Source organism: Lichenostomus cassidix, chromosome 12 (assembly GCF_008360975.1).
Source record: "Lichenostomus cassidix isolate B80296 chromosome 12, HeHo_3.0, whole genome shotgun sequence".
NCBI classification, from domain to species: domain Eukaryota; kingdom Metazoa; phylum Chordata; class Aves; order Passeriformes; family Meliphagidae; genus Lichenostomus; species Lichenostomus cassidix.
Window position 1 is genome coordinate 18,037,682 of NC_139493.1, and position 20,497 is coordinate 18,058,178.

The window sequence follows — 20,497 nt, forward strand, 5'->3', positions numbered from 1 at the left end:
TACACAGCTGTAGCAAGAGAAGATCTTTTTTTGGCTACTCTTTGAAAAACAACTTGTCCAATTCACTTGATTTTAGTGGGCAACGAGGCAAACTCCCAGTAAATACACAATATTGAATTTATTCTTTGGATCTTTCACATCACTTGCCCTCTTCATTTTCTTCTTTTGCTGTGCTAAAAATTCTCAGAATTTTCCTTGCCTAACAACTGGATGATATTAAACTCACTGCAAGCAGAAAAGTGGAAATAATTTTGTGAAGAAAACCATGAACAGAGATGTGACATCACCTATGGAAAATGCTGAGCAAGATAATAACGATGTGTCTGTCAGCACTTCAAGAAGGGACACAAAAGAGACCTAACAGCTCTGAAAGTGCTTTTAGCTGCAGTGAAAATCCCAAAGTTCTGGGCATCTCTGTGATGCTTGTGGCTACACAGTCACTCTCTGAGTTTTTAGAATAATTTTCGGGAGTTAATAAGTTTTAACTGCTTAAAAATGTCTAAAAATGTTTCAGTTAAATTTGTGTCTTCAGTGCTGTGCCATAAAGGTACTGAGATATGAGATTTCAGGTTTAAAAAAAGTCTGTATACCTTTGAAGGACAGAAATCAAACCACAGCCTTAATACAAACTTCTGTCCTCTTGCTCATGGAATTTATAGTATATTTCCTTCACTAGGAGTCCCAAGCAATTTGGTTTTTTTTATAAACAATGATGTAGTCAGTGATTGGGAGTCATGCCTTCCAGGATATTATTTGTGACTGAAATGGTGGCATCTGGTAATAGTTTGAAAAATAACAATGAATTTTGAGGCCTGCACTGTTGTGCAGTAAAAGTAATAAGGCAGAAGGCAAAGCACTAAGATTCTCTTCTCTAAGGTCCTTAACTGTAAAGACTGATAAAGAAAAATTTGTTGTCCTACGTTAGATTTGCTGAATCTAACATATGAAGAAGTGTTGAACTATCCTTCCTTCCTTCCTTCCTTCCTTCCTTCCTTCCTTCCTTCCTTCCTTCCTTCCTTCCTTCCTTTCTTCCTTCCTTCCTTCCTTCCTTCCTTCCTTCCTTCCTTCCTTCCTTCCTTCCTTCCTTCCTTCCCTCCTTCCTCTCTCTCTTCCTTCCCCTTTCCTTTCCTTTCCTTTCCTTTCCTTTCCTTTCCTTTCCTTTCCTTTCCTTTCCTTTCCTTTCCTTTCCTTTCCTTTCCTTTCCTTTCCTTTCCTTTCCTTTCCTTTCCTTTCCTTTCCTTTCCTTTTCTTTTCTTCTTTCCTTTCCCTTCCTTTCCTTTCCTTTCCTTTCCTTTCCTTTCCTTTCCTTTCCTTTCCTTTCCTTTCCTTTCCTTTCCTTTCCTTTCCTTTCCCTTTCCTTTCCTTTCCTTTCCTTTCCTTTCCTTTCCTTTCCTTTCCTTTCCTTTCCTTTCCTTTCCTTTCCTTTCCTTTCCTTTCCTTTCCTTTCCTTTCCTTTCCTTTCCTTCCCCTCCTCAAGAACAGAACTCACAGGTTCACATTTCCACCCTTTTCCTTGCAGCTGCATTAAAGTCCTGCTATCACCATGTATTTGTCAGTGAATTGTAGATTCTGCTGTGCTCTTTTGTATTCCTCAGCAAAGTGGCCTTCATGCTGTAAAAGTGAATTTTAGACTAGACAGGTGCTTGTCAAATGGGGTGTTTTAGACTCTGAGCTCCCACTGTGCTAAGGGAGGGATGACAGAATTTTGTCAGCAGACAAAAAAATCATAGATTCCTATTTTGTTATAAAAGTAGAGAAATGCAGTGATAGCTAAAGGGAGCCAAGTAAACCTGAAGGAATTTTAATTTTTTTTCTGGGTTTTCTGCTTGTTTACATCTGGAGTTTATTTCATTCCCTGAGTTTTCAGGCTATGGAATTGCAGGGATGCAGGATGAATGCATTTGGAATAACACTGTACTTTTGCTTCATCTCAGCCTTTATTAGAGAACTGAATCAAATTCTGTTGTATCCCCAATTCTTCAAGAAGTGTTTGGGTGAGGCCAGGCTGAGGACATGATTTACAATAATGATTTACAATGATTTACCCAATAATTCCAGTAATTACTTTGCACCATTTTGCCTAATTTTCCTGCTGACTGCACTGAGGTGGGAGGTTTTGATGTTGCAGTACAGAAAACTATACTGGGACTCAAAATTCCTTAAAATATTTCATTATTTGAAATATTTCATTATTTCACTTAATTGCCCACTTGTGCAAGTACACACCAGAGCTAAAATATTTCTGTACTTTCTCAGGTGAGCAACAGAGAGAGGTAGAATTGCAAATAAAACCAGAAGGCTCATGAAGATTTCTCAAAAGCCTTGAAAATTCAGTAGTTCAAAGCAGAACACTGTGAAAGTGTTCCAGCACTAAGAAATCAGCTTTGAGAAAACAAAGATAACTCTACAGCCTTCTTTAAACTGAATAAAAAGTGCCAGAGCTGCACCAGCCTCACAGGGAAGAATTTCTTCCCAATATCCAACATCTTAGCTAAACTTTCTTTAAAAAAGTACAATTTAATATAAAATATATTGAGGATTATCTCTCCCAGCCTGTGTATCCATTCCATGCTTTTAGATATTGATTCTGAGGAAAATATTGGGAATGCATGTAATTATGTCTGCAGATTTATACAGTGAGTATCCGGATAACATCCATGCAGCAATGCAGGATATTTACATTGTAGAGTTTACCTTCCACTCAGAAAGCAGTTTTGAATTCCTTTATATTAACTCTTATTTTACATCTTATTTTGTAGACTAGATCAGCATTCATTGCTGATGGTGAGATGGAAGGGAATGAGTCCTACAAATATTGCACAGGGCTGGGTTTGCTTCACTGGAGAAAAAACTAAATAACAAAACCCACCAGCACTGCTGAGCTCTGTGCTGCCATCCCCTCCACCCCCTGCTCATCCTGCACCTCACACTTATCAGGTTTGCACACCCATGGCATCCAAAATTAATCTGTGCTAACGAGAGCAGGCGATTAATTAGGTAACTGTGCAGTCATCTTAGTAGTCTGATTAGTCATTTTAAAAGGAAATTACAGTTTTATTGTGATGACCAAACTGGATTTAAATGTCATATTTGTTTGGTGTAGTTCAGCTCCAATTGAGGTTTACAGTGCTTTATCCTATTTTATGAGGAGCCAGTGCTGGCTTTATTCTGCAGCACAGAACTGAGCTGCAGTTGGTCTCACATTTATCTACCCAATCAATTAGAATATGAGTCAGAAAGGTAGGACACTTCCACTCCAAATTCCACAATGTAAATTAAAAAATTTGCAAAAGGAAAAAGCCAGACCAAACCATTCTTGTGTTGATTAAATTGATTATCTGCAATTTACCTGGCAGATTTCTTCATCTTCAGGCGATGCTTGTAGGCTGTTTAACCTCCTGTTTGGAGGATGAAAATGTTATTTATTTCTTTCTTGTGGGGTTTTCAGTGACTGGGAAGCCCAGGCTGTGTAAGCACAGAAGTGCAGTTGGTGTAACTCGAGCCCCAGCTCTCTCAGCACAGCAGCTTTTTGTGTCTCCTATACCTTTTCTCCAGTATTTTTACACTATTCCTTGTTAGTTTTATTCTTTAGATATCAAAGTGAAGCCTTAAATGTTGCAATAAGCAGCAATACATTAACAAAAACCCATGAGGAATTTATCTTTTTATGAAATATTATATTTTAGAAATCTGTTTCCTCTGCTGCTTTGGTCCCTTTCCAGTAGAACATTGATTTATGGCTTATTTTTGTGCCTCAGAACTGCTCTTGGTTGCTTTTCACAATGGTGCCTCTCCTCCAGGCCCAGAAATATCCAAGTTTTTTTGATAGGATTCTCCCTCATATTACCTGCAGTTTGTGAATAGTTTGTCTAAAAATATTAGTATTTACTCCTCTGCAAAATATTGAATATTTTCACTGCTTGGGGTTTCTGCATCAACTCACTTGCTGGTTTTTCTGTAACTCAGGGCAGGGATTGAAAGAGGAAGAACGGTTCAGTGAGAGGAAAAGAAATAAACCAGCTGTGTCTGAGATGGAGAGTAAAAGAAAGGCAGTGGTCTCAAACCAAAGAGAGTGAAAAACACAAAATACAGCAGGTGATATGAGAATAGCAGATTTATTGCTGCATTCCTCCAGATGTACAATGCCAGTGAACACTGTTATCTAAACCTCAATGTATATATATTATCACATAAAATTAAGACAAGTATTACATATATCTCTTCTTTATATATTCAGTTTGTCAGTCCATATGTGTAAAGGTTGTATTTTATTAAAATAAATTTTATTTAAAATCAATTATTTAGACTTCTGTGACTTGAGTTCTGAATTGCTTGCAAGATTGCCTTCAGCCTTTACAGAAGACTAGTTTGAGTGAGGGCAGCAGTATCTGAGCTTTAAATACATGCTAAAAATGTTTGAAATGCCTTTCTATTTGTATGAAGGCATTAAAAATAAAATAAAATTTTTAAAAGATCTTAACAATGATTCAAGTATAGAATATACTGGACCACAAATCAGATCATTTCTCAGTTGTAAAGGGAAAGATAACTGCTATTGCCATCACAGCTTCAGGTTTTGGAAGAGACAGACTCTTCTCACCTGTAATTTTTGCTCTGACCTGCAGTTATCACTCACATGGGTTGTCACCTGCCTGTCACCTGCCTCTTTCTCTTGCAGGTTGTTCTCATGTCACACACAGGGTTTGTTTTGAACTCCCTCTCACATCTCAGCAAGAATTATTCATGAGACTACAAAAGCCTCTTCTGCAGCAGGAACTCACCGCTGCTCAAAGCCTGCAAAGGTAAAAGTCTAGTCTCTAATGAATTATGATTTATTAAATCAACTGCCATGGGGTTTCTAGGTAAGATTTACTGGACTGCTGAGCACAGAGGGTGGACAGTGCAGCACAAGTTTTGCTGTTGGTCCTTCAGGAACAGAACCATCATTCAGGAAGTGACCACCTGACAAAAACCCCAATTCTGGGTTCTGATAATGTCCATAAATCAAAGCAGGAGAGGGAGGGAGGCTGGAGGTGACTTGTGTCCTTGCTGGAGCAGTGAGGGATGCACCCTCCTTGCTGTGCCTATTTCTGTCACACCTTCACATGGCTCAGCTGCACTTGTGCCACCTTGGGCAGCCACGAGGCAGGCAGAGCAGAAATAGCAAGCTGACAAGGTTTTGCTTCAGGGATGTGGTGGCAGCAGGAGTTCTGGGAGAATTCACTGCAGTGTCTCATGAAACTCACTCAAAGTGTGCTTCATCCTTGCCTTTGCTTCTCCTCCTCTCAGTTTGTCAACACAGCTAATCTGCACTAATTTGATCTCTTTTGGCAGTTTGATTTCAATGGGAGGAAACAAAACTGGATTTTGGGTTGCTGCTGTGTTCTCTGCTTTGATAGTGAGCCTTTTTGTCATTTAACATAGCAGCCATTCAGGATTTTCACTTCCCATTAGACATAATTGCATTGAATCACCTCTCAAATGTGCTGTGAGGGTTTCCAGTATCACAAAGAGCAGGTTGGACAAAAAATGCCATTAGTTCTTTCTCAGGCACAGGTTTATGTGCTGTTAAATTCATCAAGCTCCCTGTAATGTCTACTGATACTCTTTCAACAAAGTTTTCCATCACAGTAACAACAGCTCCACACAGAGAGCTCTGCATTTTGGGTTGGTTTTGAGGCTTTCACCAAGTTCAGCTGCCTTGGAGCAGTTTTGAATTACAGGTTGCTACAGCACCCTGCAGGATGTTACAAAACCCCTCAGACTGTAGCATTTGGGGGTGATGGATATCTTAAAAATTTTTGTTAGCATAGTGATGACAACATAAAGAAGTAAATTAAAAACCAACAATCAAATGCCACAAAACAAAATAACCCAAAAACCAAATACAACAACAACAATAAACCCAAACCAACCCAAACAAAATAACCCCAAAAATAAAAACAAAAACACCCTGAGAAGTGCTCATAGAGAAAAGCCAGTGCTTTCAAAGTGAATAAAATGTTTAAATTGGGAAATATCATGTATTTTACACAGCCACAACATCTCCAGAGTGCACAGGGAGGGTGAACCAGGCTGCTGCTCCTCACCCAAACACCTCAGAGTGAAATCATAATGGTCAGCAGTTTTGGAGAGTCTGTTAGCCATTACCACCAGAATCAGTCCTTAAAATCTGAAATAATTGTTGGGACTGTACAAGGAAGTACCATGGACAGAAATCAGATTTTGTCAATGAGAAAACGACTTTTCCACAGAAATATGTTAACAGGGCAAGATTCTGTATCGCTGACATCTGAGCAGCATAACCCCTCTGTTTAATACTTTTCTTTTTATTGTGTTCACTGACATCTGAGTAGCATGACCACTCTGTTTAATCTCTTTCTGATTTTGTTTTATAGCAATGGCAGCTGACATTCAGACTGCTCCCATCACTTCTGTGCATCTCCTGGTCACACAAAGGTTGGTTTCAGCCCTGTAGTAGAAGCCTGGCAAACCTTTTATATGCCCAGGAAAATCAACCCCAGCTCATCCTGCCATGGGGAATTTGATTCTGAGGGAGCCAAATTCCCAGGAATGCTGGCAGCACAATCAGCAGGTCCTGAGTCTGCCCAGGAATCAGTGTGCCCAAAGGGGAGGTGTTTTTATACAATCACCTGTCAGTCTAGAACAGGAATTGAACAACTATTAAAATATCATTTTTCAGTATCAGACTTGTCAGGGGTGTTTTCAGTAATCTCTTTGTAGCGATGATGAAATAGTTTCTATCATATAAAAATTTGTGTTTTGAATAGTATAAGCAGTCATTTTTTTCTTTTACTTTGCCTGCCTTCTTTTCAGCTGAGAAGGGAGGATTGATGATACAGCTATTGAAGGAAGGCAGAGTGAAACAATTCCTCAGTCCTGTGAGTTTTACCATCTCTGCATGTGTGATATCAGTGGAAATGCTCCATTTGCACCTGCCCAGGTGAACTGCAGTGCTCTACCCCTGCTCCTCTGTGCTGGGCTCTGGCTGCTCTAACTCACATTATTGCACACCAGCTTTTTATCATTATGAACTGCCCCGAGATATCTCAACCCTGCTGGGAGAAAATGATTCTCTCTAGGTCCTACTAGACCTGGAGTTATCTAGATTTAATTGCAGGCTCACAACTGCCTGGCAGCACAGGCCACAGAGGGCTGGAGTGACAGGAACACTCTGCAGTTGTGGCTCAGGCTGGTTCCACTCCTTTGCATTTTCTGCCCCTGTATGCCACATGCTGTAGCTGGATGTGCTCCATGCCATGGCTTGGCAGAGGCAGCTTTTCCCCCAGTGTGTCCATGATGCTTAAAATATAATCATTGCCTAAGAGCCTCGGTGCATTATTTGGGTTCATCATTCTGTAGGACATTAATGTTTCCAAATTCAGCCTTTCATTAATGGATCCTACCTTCCACCATGTAAACTTCAAACTGTGGAAGTGTTAGCATGAGAGATTTTATTAAACCTATAATTTAAAAGAAATGGTTGCATGGATGTAATGTGTTTAGTATTGGAGCACCTGTTACTCTCAGTATGGCCTGTAAAGATCAGCTGCAAAATGAGCTGTGATTATGTGTATCTTGGATAAAAGGGAAAGGGCTGAGCTATGCGTTTTATGTTACACACACAGTGATTACCCCAAAACTCAGGGGAAACAGAATCCAAATTGCTCTTAAAGAAAGCACCCATAATTCTCATGACAACGTGGAATTGCTCGAAGATACACAGCACTGCCCTTCATCAAAGTGCACTCTGCCACAGCCAGTGCGGGGATCTGCTACAGCAGAGGCTCCAGCAGTGTTTCGGGGCATGCAAGTGCGGCAGTGCCTGTTGTGCTCACAGCCACGGCCTCGGGCGGCTCTTTGCTGCCCGTCCTTGCGCTCGCTGCGGTGCCGAGGGCCGCGGGGATGCTCGGGATGGAGCGTGTCCGGAGATGTGCTTCAGGCGCAGTGACCTGAGCCAGCGCAGGGCTGTCCCCAGCACTGCTCCCCTCTCCATGTTAGCCCCCCGCTGCCCGCCGCAGCGCTGAGCACGGCGGAGCTGCTGACAGGGGGGAATTGCGGCCCTGGGGGTCACGACTGGACCCACACCTCCATCCCCGGGTGCCTGTTGCCGATCCCATCCCTGTCGCCATTACCATATGTGTCCCCATCCCCGTCCCCATCCCGGTGGCTGTTGCCGATCCTGTCCCCATCCCCATCCCCATCCCCATCCCCATCCCGGTGGCCGTTGCCGATCCTGTCCCCATCCCCACCCCACCCCACCCCACCCCACCCCACCCCCCACCCACCCCTCCCCATCCCGGTGGCCGTTGCCGATCCTGTCCCCATCCCCATCCCCATCCTCATCACTGTCCCCATCCCCATCCGTGTCTCCGCCCCGCTCCGCTCCGGGCGCGGCCGCCCCCTGCCGGCGGGCGGGAGCATCGCGGGCGCGCCGATCCGCGCAGGCAGCGCCGCCGCCGCGGCCGCAGAGAGGCGGCGACCGCTCCCGCCGGCGGATCCACATCCCGCTCCCGCCGGCGGATCCACATCCCGCTCCCGCCGGCGGATCCACATCCCGCTCCCGCCGGCGGATCCACATCCCGCTCCCGCCGGCGGATCCACATCCCGCTCCCGCCGGCGGATCCAGCGCCCGCTCCCACCGCAGCCCCTCCGCGCCCGCCCGGCCAGATGATGAACTTTCTGCGGCGCAGGCTCTCGGACAGCAGCTTCATCGCCAACCTGCCCAATGGCTACATGACCGACCTGCAGCGGCCGGAGCCGCAGCAGCCTCCGCCGCCGCCGCCCTCCGCGGGCTCCTCGGCCCCCGCCTCGGGCTCTCCGGCCGCCGAGCGCCGGCAGCCGCCGCAGCCCGCGCCCCCCCAGCAGCAGCAGCCGCCGCCGCAGCAGTCGACGGGCAGCAGCTTCTTCAGCTCGCTCTCCAACGCCGTGAAGCAGACGGCGGCCTCGGCCGGGCTGGTGGACGCGTCCGCCGCCGTCTCCGCGGCTGTCGGCAGAAAGTTCAAGCTGCTCCTGGTCATCGACGACTCGCACACGGACTGGTAGGTGCTCCCCGCATGTCCCTCCGCGCCCTCATCATCTCCATCATCATCATCATCATCATCTTCCTTGCCCCCCGTCCTTCCCGCGGTCCCTGCCCGGCAGGTGCGGGCTCACCTGGCCGGGGGGTTCACCTGGGCTCACCTGGCCCGGGGGCTCACCTGGCCCGGGGGCTCACCTGGCCGGGGGCTCACCTGGGCTCACCTGGCCCGGGGGCTCACCTGGGCTCACCTGGCCCGGGGGTGCGGAGCGAGCCGGGCAGAGCCCCCTAGAGCCGGGTCCGCTGAGGGGCTGCAGCGCAGCCTCACGGACTGGAAGATGGAGCAAAAAAACAAGCCCCAGAGAGCCCCGGAGCGCCTGACTAGCCGGGAAATCTCTTTCCCATCACAGCACTAAATAAAACATATTTACCGCCCTGACCAAGCATATCCTGTGCTCTCTGGCGAAATGCATCACTGGCATGCAGGGCAGGCTGATTGAGGTGCCCTGGGCACGGCTGTCGGTGCGGAGCTGCGGGCGGTTGTAGCGTTAGTGTGTTAATTCATGTTTACTAGCCGGGCTGTTTCCACGCAGCTCCGGTGCGCGTCGGGCGAAGGTCCTTCGGGATGCCGGGCAGCAGCCGTGCCTCTGCCGGAGCTGGGTGAATTGCTGTGGCAGGGTTCATGAACCCGCCGCGTTTATTCGGGCTGCGTGCTTGGCTTCCCCTGACACCACTAAAAATGCGGGATTCTGCCCGTGCCCGGCTGGTGCCGGCGGGAGAGGTGATGGCTGTCCGGAGCTGTTTATCGCTGCCGCTCTGCTCTGCCGGGTGCTGTGCTTCAGAGGAAGGGCACACTGCTAGCCATCCCTCGCTAACTTGTGTCCCTGGCTCTTTGCTCATCGCCTCATTCGCTGTTGCTAATTACAGCGCGGAAGGTCTTAGCAGCGCCTTAAAATAATACAGAGTAAAACAAGTCTGTTTTGGTAGCGCTAAGATCATCCGGTAATGGACTGTGGGTTTAGGATTTTGTTCTCAGCTCCTCAAATGTGTAGCCTTGCTGTCTGGATGGACTCGTGCAGTGCTGTGAGCTGATCCAATTTGCTTTAAAACGGCACTTTAATAAAATACTTAGAATGAAAACGTAAGCCTTGAACTACAGCAGATACGTTATTTACGTTCAGATAACATGACCTGTTACATTTCCCGAGCTTGTTCTTCTGTGGCTGGTTTTGTGGCTGGTTATGGAAGGGGGGGGGGTGTTTTCTTTTTTTTTTTTCCTCTCTTTTTTTTTTTTTCTCTTTGAAAAAAAGCAAGGTGGTTGTATCTGCCAGACGAAGGCAGCCTCTTGTACCTACGTCATGGAGATGCATCCATGGCCACTGCTCCCTGCCTTGCAGAAACAGCTCTTTATTTAATATTCCACAGCGCTCAGCTTCCTGCCTGATGCATTCGATAACTCTATATGCTCGTGACGTTTGTTTCTGGGAGGTTTTTCGGTGCCTGCCGAAGCCACTCTGTGTGTTTTGAACGTGGTTTTGCACACTTGATGAATGCACCCCGAATTCACTCAATCTGTTGGCAGGGCCAAAGCTCTCCGAGCCCTGCACGGGGAGTTCCCCTGGAGCACTGCAGGTGGGAGCCTCACCAGTGTACACAAGGTTACTCATGCCTGCTCCCTTTTGCCTGCTTTTATCCCCTCATAGTATGTGACATGGATACGTAGTAGCTCTAGAAAAAAACCAGTTTGTTGTTGCACTGGCGCTTTCCTCTCCGAGGAAACCTGTAATTTTGTAACTGGAGATTTTCAGATATATTCTGAAAAAAAAGATCTGTATGATCCTTGTGGATTCGTCCCTTGCAACTCCAGATGTGTGCTCTGCTAATACATGCAGCAGTTTGTTCCATGCCTTGGGAAGTACGGCTGTCCATGTGGGCATGCAGGGATCTGCTGCAGAACTGGACTGTATGGGCTAAAAGGGAAATGGAACATGGATTGAGGTTTGGGAAGAGAAAGGGGAGGCTGGGCTGTGCAGCAGGTGAGCTCTGGGCACCCCCAGCTGCCCTGGCTGTGCTGCAAGGGGAGGTTCGCTGAGCTGTCATGTGATGCTCTGAGCACACCCTGTCAATAACAGGCAAAACAGCACCACATCATCCCCAGAGCCTCCCCAAACCCTCCCCGCTGCTGGGCAATCATCCTGAGAGGAGGATCGGCTGCTTGGGGTTTGTTTTTGTGATGCTGTGAGCTGCACTGTGTTTGCTTTACATTGAAAATGTGTGTATTGCCTGTGGGCTGCAGTTTGATAGTGATGAAAGGATTTCAGGCTGGATCTCACTGAAATCTTATGGTTCACTACCCTGCTTTCAGCAAGGGCCAGAGGAAGCACAAACACCTTCTTCTCCCAGCAAAGGGCATCCCTCTTACCCCTGGCATCAAGGGACATTTTGTTTCCAATACATTTTATTTCTGTGAGAGGCTGACTCGTATTTCAAGTCTGAAATTTAGTAACCCAACATTGACATTGTTGTTAATGGAGTCATTTGGGATATTTTACCTCGAAGCAAACCTCAGTTGTTGGTTGCATTTTATAATCGTGATTTCAATGACATCTTTCCTTTTGATTTCTTGCCCTAAGAGGTTTGTCCTATTGCAAGTTTTGAAATTCTCCATTTCAATTTGCTTTAATGGCATGGGACAGTATAAAAAAATGGAATAATTGGCTTACCTACACTAATTTGTACATTCTTACCATTTTCTTGACTTCTTAAGGGAAGAGCAAACGCAGTTGTGTCAAACCACCCTCCTTTCTCAACCCAAAGCATGTTAGATCTGTAAAGGATAATTCTTTTCCTTCAGACTCCTTGGAGTCTTCCAGCCCCATTAGTGGTTAGACTTCTCCTGAAGGCAGGAGTGCAAAAGAAGCAGAATAAAGGCTTTCCAGCAGCTGTAGCTTTATGTATACCCTGGTGGCAGGTGAAGGAAAAAATTGAAATTAGGCTGAAGGTTGTAGTCAGCTGTCAGAATTAAATCCATGGCAAATCCTGTGTTGTTGTGGTTCTCAGGGAAGGCTTTCCCTTGGTCCCTGTGCACAAGAAATGATCCACAGGTGGAGGCAAATGGGCAGCAATCATTCCCTAGATTATCTCAGAAACTTCCTGTCCTTCCAGAGCAGCACCATGAGGAAGAGGTAATGCCAACCCTTCCAAAGGAGCAGTGCTATTAATTGATATCAATTTATATCAGGGAAAGCTGGTTTTATTGCCAAACCTGCTCTCTATGCATTTGAATGTGATGTCCTTTGGATCTGCAGCTGTGCATGGAGCAGACATGTTCAATACCCTGATCTCCAGCAGGCTTATGGGTTAGCACATCTGGCAGAAGGTTTCAGATGCACTGGAGATGTGAGTGATGCACAGATGTTCTGTGGATCTGTGGGGAGGGGAGAGCTTCCCAAAGCCACTTGTTGGGTTTGATGATGACTGGATGTGACAGATTTCAGTGGCTGCTTTACAGCTCTGAGGATGTTTGTTGTTGTTTTACAAATGGAGGAAACAAAGAAGGGAAATAATTTGTTCAAGGTCAGCCAGGCGACCACTGACAGAGCTCAATTAAAACTAGACAGCTTGCTCAAACTTTCCTTTTAATTCCTCTTTCCCAGTTACTGCTCTGCATTAAGTGTCCAAAATTTCCATCTAGATAAGTTTATTTCAAAACGTGTTTAATTTCCTCAGGAAATAACCATTTTTTTCTGTACACAAAAAGTACTGAATATTCAGTGCTGAACAAGCAACTGATCAGAGGCCATACATCAGTGGCAAGGGGCCAAGATGCTGTGTATAGATTATTATCTTTATTAAAAGCTTATGTATAAATTCAGAAAGCTGTTTCAATATTGAAAACTAATCATCACTTAGTGTGTCTTGTCCTTTCAAGCTTGAATATAAGACTTGCTGGCAGCAGCCATGAAACTATAAAAAGCATCAAGCTGGGAAATTTTGATCTTTTATTTTTTAAACACAAATCTGGTTATAAGTATCGGTACCATTTTTCTATTTTCACAGACAATTACGCATTTCACACCATGTTTACTGCCTGAGTGGTTAGTCAGCCTGTGACAGGCTCCAAAGATAAACCCCAACTGGCTGGGACAAATGCTATATGAAGAGCAAACTTTCTGGCTTCAAATTACTCACTCATTTATGGGCCAACATTGCTCACCAGAAATATTTTCAATATGAACACTATTGTTGTAGTGCAGAAAAGTGCTGGTTGGTGATACAAAAATTTCATTAAGTGAGCAGCATGAGTTTCTTAGAGTTTGTTTTCTGGTTTTCTTGTTGGTTTAATTTTTTTTTTTTCATTCACTAGAAGGTGGAAAACAGTTTCAATTAAAACTGTGTGTGCTGTTGTTGTTTTTGTAGTGGTAACCACCCAGCTTGCATGAATACACTGCAATGACAATTTCCCTGCAGTTTTTCTGTTCATTAGGGATGGTTCAATTGTGCATAACTAATCAGCAGCTCCTAACTCCAGTTGGCCTGGAATCCTCCTGCATTTGGTTGTAACACGTTGATTTAGTAGCTGCAGTTTTTGTTTCATTCAGTGTGAGCCTTCAGTGAGCGAGTTTGCCAAATTTAGAAGGCGTCACTCCATTTTAATAATGCATAAAGGAGGGCAAGTGCTTTGCCAGAGCAGTCTGAGTCCTTTGGGATGGCTCTGGAGTAGAGCAGTGTCCTTGCAGCCTCCTGCTGAGGCAGAGCTCCCTGCTACTGGAATAAAGCAAAATAAATAAAGGTAGTAAATAAAATAGAGAGAGTACAATAAATAAAAAAGTAAGAGTAAAGTAAAATAAAGGAAATGGGGCAGGGAAGCCCAGGGTGTGAGAAATGGTGGTGATGGCACAGAGGAGGGATGGAAGGGATTCCCTGGGCTGGGAATGAAGGTGGGATGTGTTTGGAAGCAAAGCCAGCAGTGCTGCAGAGGAGGGAGCAGCTGGTTTTTAAAGGGTCTCAGCTCTCTTTGGTCTCCAAATGACCAAATGTGGAGTGTGAGGAAAAGATAACCTTATAATTATGAGTATTTTGTATGGGAAGAAAAACCATAGACTGAGTTACCTTTATTAATTTAAAATGCCCTTTGCAAGAAGGAACTCTTGATATTAAAGGCAAATAACCTTTCTTTTTGTGCAACACTGTAATATTTCAAGCAGGCAATAGGTTCCTTAAAACCCCTGAAACTGAGCAAGAGTGATAAAGGTTTTGCTTTGGCTTCTCTCTCATTTTTGCTTCACACAAAAATGTCCCGTTTCAAACTGATCTTTGTGAGACAATTCAGTCCAACTGTAGTTGTGGCCTTGATGTCTGATGACATTTGCCTTTTCTTTTTATATAACCTTCTATACAATTTTATACCCTTTTAATGTTTTCTCTACCCTTTACACCCTCTTTGTACCTTGACTTGTAATTTTTGCAGTCTGATATTTTAGCTTAATTTTGGGGTTCTGTAAGGCAAAAAAACCAAACATTCACAGTAGGAGCCTAGAGAGTTCTATACTATGAAAAACTTGAGGTTTACACCTTGGTTGAAGCCTTTTCTCTGTAACCTATTTTGTAAACTGGGCTCTAACCTCATTTGAGGGGTGTGATTAGAATTGGGGGACAATTTTTTTGATGGTGGACAAAAGAATGACACTGAAGATGGTGGCAAGCATCAGTGGTTTATTATCCCACAGTACAACTTTTTATATTTTTTATCCATATCAGATGCATAACATGCACTCCTTTTTGCATTCTAACTGGCTAATGAGCTATGTACATGCACCTTCTCTAATTGCTCACAAATCTCTCTGCTTCTTGTTGTCAACACAACACATTCTACACTCTTTCCCTCAAAGTTGTTTATCTATCTTGTTCAAGGACACAGCTGCAACCCACCAAGAGTGAGGCTGGCCACAGTCCACCCCTGTCTTCCCATGATTTTTCATTTATTAAGTTTCTTCTTGGGGGATTTCAGACAGATATGGTAATTTGCAAGGTCCATAAAATTGTATCATGATATATGGTGTGTGCACCTCAGCGTGTTCCACCCACAGAGAGCTGTGCAACTAAAAATCCTGCTAAAATACCAAGATAAAACCATTTTACCCCTTTTTAACTGTGTCTGCATCATATTTCCAGCAGGCAAAAGGCACCATCCTTCCAGTGAGCCCCCAGCCCTCCAGCAATGAGCTGGCCATCAGTTTCCCTGCAGGCAGTGAGTGCTCAGGCAGCTCCTTGCGCAGGTGATGAGCTCAGTGTGCTCCCAGCAGAACTGCCAGGCTGCCCTGAGCTCTGTGCTGCTGCAATGCCCTCAGCACAGCAGGGCTGCAGCTCCCCCAGCTCCTCCTGCAGCCTGCAGGGCTCTCAGCAAAGCAGCAGGATTCCTGCTCAGAGTTCATCCCGAGCTCTGCCTCCTCAGCCGCGGCAGGAGGTGTTTCAGGGTGAAGTGCAGCTCTCAGGGCACTGACTGCTGCTTTGGCCAGTTTTTCAATATTAGCTCCACGCTGGGCAAGGGCTGGAGAAGCAGAGAGTGCAGCTGAGCTAACTGAGGCATGGAACGTGTTAAATCTGAATTTGTAGTGCACAGCAACCTCACACGAGTTGTGCTTCGTGTCTGCTCTCCCAACAGCCAGCTGGTCCAGCACCAGACAATGTGTGTGATGGTATTTTAAGATGATCTAAGAAAAAAAAATTGCTGATTTTTTTTCTGTTTGTCTGCAGTTCTGTCATGTGTAGTGCTTGGCTACGTTGGTATAAATAGCAGAACACAGTATGTGATAGAGATTACCTTTTTGACTGGATAGAAAAGGAAAACAAAATCTCTCAGTAGGAAACACTTGCTCCTCCATGCTCTGTGTATTGCTCTACCCAAACAAGCTCTTCAATGTTATTTTAGGCAGCTTAGTGTAAATGAGATGCTAACTACAAATTTGGACAGATCCTATCTGGTGTGACTCCATCCCACCCCATCCCATCCCATCCCATCCCATCCCATCCCAGTCCCCCCGTGTTCAGAATCCAAGTGAATTTTTCTTTTCTCCTTATCTTTGAAGAAGCAATAGAAACATTTCTGAAGTTTAATGAACCTTGAGGTAATGCAGTTATTTGAATGGGTAATATTAGAGAAAAAGGTTTGCCAATGTTTTCTCCTAAAGTTTGCCTTCATAGAAAGGAAATGGAAAAATTGGCAAGGAAATAATGGATTTCAGGGAGGTCCATTTCAAAGTAGTGAGACTCAAGTGAAGACAAAAGGAATAACAAATTGCTTAGTAGACTAGGGAACCAAGTAAAATAAGAAATTCTACTCACAACCTATTCAGAGTTTGAAAAGGGCTTGCCAGTAGCAAATTGTAACCTGTTGAAACAGGAACAGCATGGAACAAAAGGGAATTAAAAACTATAATATTAGATGTCTAATTGTTCATCTTGCAAAAATGTGTGCAGAGGACTCAGTGTTTTAAATGGATGAGGTTTGCCATTCTGTAAACACTGCAGGACACTGGGAAACACATTTTTGCTGAGAGCATGTTTCCCCAAAAGATTGATGCTAAATATTTCCACAGGATGTTCTAAAAGCAGTGACTTCATTTTCTGCAGTTTCAGTACCCTATTTAGATCCTAATAGCACCGTGTGAGAGACCCACAGAAATATTCCTATCCAATATCACGTAATTGCATCCCAGTGGGAACCCCTAAATGACGGAAATCTGATTTAATACCATTGAAATAGACTGATATTTAGGGGTTTGTACATTTATAGATAAGGTACACTGCAATCTGCATTTAGAGATGTGATCAGTGGAAATATATGATTGAGTATGAAGCTGTGGTTGGGGAAGGGAATGACAAATGTAGGCAGTCAGGTTTGGATACAGAACCTCCACAGAAGCATTTTGGAGCTGGCTGGTTGAGCACAGCAGCAAAGGGTAATTACGAGCAGGTGGAAGAATTGTCAGGAATGGAAAAGAGTAAATTGGCAAAGAAAGCAACGTTGTAGATGACATGAAGCCATGACTGATGAAGTAAAATGTCACCTGCAGTAATGCCACTGCTCCCAGAGAGCAGGCAGCTCACCTTGTGCAGTGACAGCAGCGTGCAGGGAGGTGATAAGAGCTGCCAGAGCTGTGGGTAGGAGGGCAGCCTGAGCCTGGGCTGGGATGGAAACTGCTCGCTTGATTGCACTGCTGCTTTTGCTAATTAAACACTTGCTCTGTGCCCAGTCACTCCAGCCTGTCAGGGAGAGCTCTGGGCTGCAGTGACTCAGGGCAACACCAGCTGCAGCCTCGTCCTGCCTTTGGCCAGAAGTGGGAAAGCTTTGTCCATCTTCCCATCCCCACTGTCCCCACGGTGTGTCCCTCCCTGACACACAGATGGGAATGAGTTGTTAGGAATATGGATTCCTAGTGGCTGCAGGCTGAAGTCAAATCCTTCTTTCTCCACTGGCAAGCTGAAGGGACAGAACCATTTCATTAATGGACACTGACTGTGGAATCCAAGGAGGTTGTTCCTGGTTTCCCTGCAGCCCCAAGGTGTCCCAGGGTTCCCAAAGCACCAAGCCCAGCTCCAGCTGCTCAGGGAATGGTGAGGGATGTGTGGGGCTCCTGCTGGGATCCTGCCTGCCAGGGCACTCCTGCTCCCTCCTTTTGGGGTTCACTGACCCCATGGGTGGCTGCAGTAGGTGGGGAAGGACACAGCAGCCCAGGTTGTGCAGAACCTGCTGGTTTCTGTGCCCACTGCAGGTGTCAGTGCTGCTGTGTCTGCCTGGGGCAGGCAGGACACCCTTGGGGTGTCCCAGTGTGCATTCAGTGCTGCAAGGAGTGAGCAGTGCTCTCTGGGGTATTGTCACCCGGGTTTGCTTGGGCTCAGCCCGTTTGTGTGCCACAGGAAAGGAGCAGCTCTTTGCTCCCTCTGGACACCAGGGACTCAGTCCCAGCTGTGCACACAGAGGCAGAATTGGGATTTCCCTATTTCCACTTCAAACCCCAAGTAACTGAGAGGTTTGGTGTGCAATAAAGGCTGATCCTCTCTTTTTGCCCCCATTATATGCCACAGTCAGCCAGTCAGGTGCTGGAAGTTGTTACCCAAAAGGTGGGTTTGGCTTTGCATTTAAATTTGCATTAAATGCACTATCTTTGAGCTTTTTTTAATGACTTTTCCATATTTCACCTACCTGGATTTCCCATTTAGTCCCTGTGCTCTTCTATCCCAATTGGATATTGGTGTTTGTAACACATGGTATTCACTTATTGCTAATAGGAGTTATAAAAAAACATTAAGAATACACACATCTCTGATTTTTTTTTTAATCAGGTGATTAAAGAACTTAAAAAATACTATCAGTGCCTCATGTATAATATTTAAATGTTTTCATTCTGTTCTAAAGCCCCAGCATAAAATAATTTGATGGAAATAGATTTCTTCAATTTAAGAAATTATTCCTGATTATAGATTACACTATGTGAAAACATGTTTTATAAATGTATTAAAGAGAAAAGGATTAAATGATATGACCTTTAAGAAGAAAAAAAGCTATAATTTTCTGTTTGAAATCACATTTTTAAAAATATTACTTCTGCAGAAATAAACTGTGAGAGCCCAAGCTTTAGTGAATCTCCCAGTGAACAGATGAAAACACAGAAATTGTTCTTTAAAGATGTAATAGGAACATCAATTCCTCATAAATATTTCAAACCGTAAGAGAGAGCTGTTTCCACTGCTGAAAGTGAAAAACACTTATAAAAGTTACAAAAGTTTCTCGTTAAGAAATGCAGTAACACAATAATGTGACTTTCACAGGAGAAATCAGGGCTGAGTGCAGGGGGGGATAAAAACCAGTCAGGGGGAAGGGTTGAGGGGAGAAAGCAGAAGTTAAAATGCCTCTTGGTTTAGTTTTGTGATTTAAAGTGAATTCCAAAAGAGAAAAACCTGCTGCTGATGTCTAGCTCTGACCCAAGGCAGCAGTGTGAGCTTGTTGTGTGCACAGCTCCATCCTGACCTCGGGTTTGTTCTCTTTGACCTCGTTTCTTCTTCATTCCTTCTGCTTTCTTGCTAATAAAACTGATTATGATTCCACTGAAACAGCCCAGATTTAGGGGATTAAACTCCAATATGAGATCAGTCACAGCCTCTTAAGTCTCACATTTGTTCAGGGAAGCCAGGATGGCTCCAGAGAGGAAGATCCAGCATTGTTTCACTCCCTCTTAGTCTGCTTCAGTGCTTTCCTCTGCACTGAAGATCATTTCCAATGAAAGCTTTCTAGGCATGCACACACCTCATCATTGAGAAAGTCTTAAAAGATGTTCAAGGTTTCTTTTTTTGTAGGCCAAAAAAAAAAATATTAGGAAAGCCACCATGGGAGATTAGTGATTGTGGAAGTTTGATCAAAAGGTTTAATCATAAAACATGATAAATACACCCAATTCCACCGAGTGGCAATATGGCTACATTGGTGTGCTGTGACTGCAGGAATTGTTCTCCTTAAGAGCTGTTAAGTAAAACTCTTACTTAAGCCATCTGCTGTTCAAAGGAAATAAAAATCCTAGGGATACCTTGAATTAGGAAAAATGATTGATGAAGCCTTTGCCTTTGAACAGGTAGCCAGAATTAATTCTCCTGAGTCTCATGTGGTTGTTCCATACGATATATAGCAATAAATGCCAAGAGTGTTTATGATAGGGTTTTGACAATGTGTTGGTGTGTGTGCAGTCATGTACATCTGTATGGATAAGGGTTTTTTGGAGGAGAATTTGTAGGAATTTTCACTGATGGATGCTGCCCAGACAGAAAACAGCTCCTGGCTGTAGTTCTGCTGCTGTTGGGTTGCTCTGGAATAAAAGGAGGCTCTTCCATCCAGCCATGAGAAATCACTGAGCTCTTTTGATATCAGGAGAATCCATTGTGTGGGTTGCAGTGCAATGGGGTTTAGAGATGCAGGATTTGTGTCAGGCTGTTCTCTCCCTCAATCCTTTTAGCTGGGTCCATGCTGTAGGGTTTTGGTGCTGATTAATTTCCTTCCTAAGGAGGAAACCTGTGGTGTGAACCATGATATAAAGTATAATTAGTGTGCATTAAGGTTGACATTATTTCTGCTAAAAACACTTCCCCTGGGTTGGTCTTTGCTGGTGGAATGTGAGGCTGGAAGGACACTGCAGCTCTGCCTGGCCAGGCTGGGGAGATCTCCCAGCAGTGCCTTTCTGGGAATTCCTGTAGTTTTCTTCTTTTTTTTTTTGCTAGAAGGCCTTTCCAAAAAGTCAGGCAGCTAATGAAGCTTTGGGGTAATTGTTTGGTGGTTTTCTTTGGGTTGGTTTTTTTGTTTGCTTGTCTTTTTTAATTTGTTTTGGGAGATTTTTGTTGGGTTTTTTTTGTTTATTTGTTTGTTTTCTTCTGACTACTGTGACCCATTCTAAACATCCATTTAGCATG

At 44.5% G+C, this 20,497-nt stretch overlaps 1 protein-coding gene across 1 annotated transcript in view; it reads left to right on the forward strand.

Moving 5' to 3' along the window:
- Positions 1–8,470: 8,470 nt before the first annotated feature.
- Positions 8,471–20,497, forward strand: part of SYN2 (synapsin II) — a 162,197-nt gene continuing 150,170 nt past the window's right edge. The window contains exon 1 of the mRNA XM_085073065.1: positions 8,471–9,062. Within this exon, the coding sequence (XP_084929191.1) occupies positions 8,692–9,062 (371 nt within the window). The 5' untranslated portion in view covers positions 8,471–8,691. The remainder of the gene's footprint in view (positions 9,063–20,497) is intronic.